We start from the raw sequence: 1,646 nt of genomic DNA on the forward strand, positions 1-1,646 counted from the left end.
AGCACACTCCCCCAAACGCCCACCCGTTCCTCGGTTCCGGGACTCCCGGCCGCCCGACGCGCGTCCACCCGCGCGAGGCCTGCGGCGTCAAGCTCCCGCCCCGCAGGGCGGCGGTCACACCCCTCGGCTGCGCGCGCGGAGGCGCAGAACCCCTCCAGGTACTCACGTCCCATTCGTCCCACTCCGGAAGGCAGGCAGGCTCCGTGCCCCACCAGGCTTCGCCTCCGTCCCAGCGCCGCTCCCGTCCGCGGCCGAAGTAGGTCTTCCAGAGGATGAAGATCACCGAACCGAGGACGGCCGCCGCGCCACCCAGCGCCAGCACCAACGGGCTTAGCGGCCGCGGCGCCATCGGGCCGGGCGAGGGGCGCGGGTACCGGCTGCACAGGCCGAGCCAGCCGGCCTGCCGAAGATGGCCCCGCTGCGAACTGCCTCGGCCGCGCCCACCCACCCAACCGAGACCCGCACTACAAGCCCCACAATGCACCGCCGCTGTCGCGACAGGCCGTCCGCGCCCTGGCGGCTGGAGTGGGGGCGCTGGCCGGAGCGCGGGGACCTCCTGCCTACTCTGCAAGGTGCGATGTGGAGCGAGAGGCTGTGTCTGGGCAGGACAAGAGGCGGTGATACTGGCATCTACCGAGCACTTGCTGTGTGCCAAGGGGTTAGCTCACAGCTGTTCTAGGTTACCCCTTAAAACAGTGCCTCTTAGAAGGGAAAACCGAGGCCCAAGCCACACCGTAGTGCTTTGGTGAAGCCTGCATTCAAACCCAGGCGATCTGTTTCCTGCATCCCTCAAGATCTCGGAAAGGAATTCTATGGGATGGCAGGTTATGGAGTGCAGAAACAGGACTGGAACCCAGGTCCACGACTGTTAGTACGCCCTACCCTGCCTTGGCTGCTGCCTGGTTCCCAGGGGTTCTGCTCTCTTGTGGTCTCTTGGCATCCTGATGAAGCAGGCAGGTCCAGGAGTCTGTTTAGACCTGACCACTTTGTCCTCCGTGACCCCCAGTGACTGCCAGAGTTTCCAGATGTAACACAAGGAGGAAAAGCAGGAGAAACGGGCCTGGGTACTTAAGAGGAGGACCCTGTGAGGAGAATGTAAACCACCTCAAGCCATCTTATACAACAGGGAGGACTCTAGGCTTTTTTCTAGTCATCCCCCGGTATGCTCAGATCTCTCCTGTTTCCTCTGACTTTGGTTGCTACCTCTCCTTTCCATTTTAGCCCTGCATTTCCTATTCTTTGACCCACCCACCCAGAGAAGCTGTTCTCACCAGGGTCTCTAACAAACCACTTGTTGGTAAATCCCTTAGTGGCATCTAGTTCTTATCTTGCTTGACCTCCTGGCACCATTTAACACCGTTAAATCTTTTTTTTTTTTTTTTTCAGTACGCGGACCTCTCACTATTGTGGCCTCTCCCGTTGCGGGGCACAGCCTCCGGACGCGCAGGCTCAGCGGCCATGGCTCACGGGCCCAGCCGCTCCGCGGCATGTGGGGCCTTCCCGGATCGGGGCGTGAACCCGTGTACCCTGCATCGCCAGGCGGACTCTCAACCACTGCGCCACCAGAGAAGCCCTTTTTTTTTTTTAATTTTATTTTTGGCTGCATTGGGTCTTTGTTGCTGCGCACGGGCTTTCTCTAGTTGCGG

At 60.5% G+C, this 1,646-nt stretch overlaps 1 protein-coding gene across 1 annotated transcript in view; it reads right to left on the bottom strand.

The window, feature by feature from the left end:
- Positions 1 to 1,377, bottom strand: part of ARL10 (ARF like GTPase 10) — a 10,868-nt gene extending 9,491 nt beyond the window's left edge. Inside the window, 2 exon segments of the mRNA XM_024742181.1 lie at positions 167 to 456; positions 459 to 1,377. Of these exon segments, the coding sequence (XP_024597949.1) occupies positions 167 to 456; positions 459 to 630 (462 nt within the window). The 5' untranslated portion in view covers positions 631 to 1,377.
- Positions 1,378 to 1,646: the final 269 nt, after the last annotated feature.

Source organism: Neophocaena asiaeorientalis, unplaced genomic scaffold (genome assembly GCF_003031525.2).
Source record: "Neophocaena asiaeorientalis asiaeorientalis breed wild unplaced genomic scaffold, Neophocaena_asiaeorientalis_V1.1 scaffold259, whole genome shotgun sequence".
In the NCBI taxonomy this organism is placed as follows: domain Eukaryota; kingdom Metazoa; phylum Chordata; class Mammalia; order Artiodactyla; family Phocoenidae; genus Neophocaena; species Neophocaena asiaeorientalis.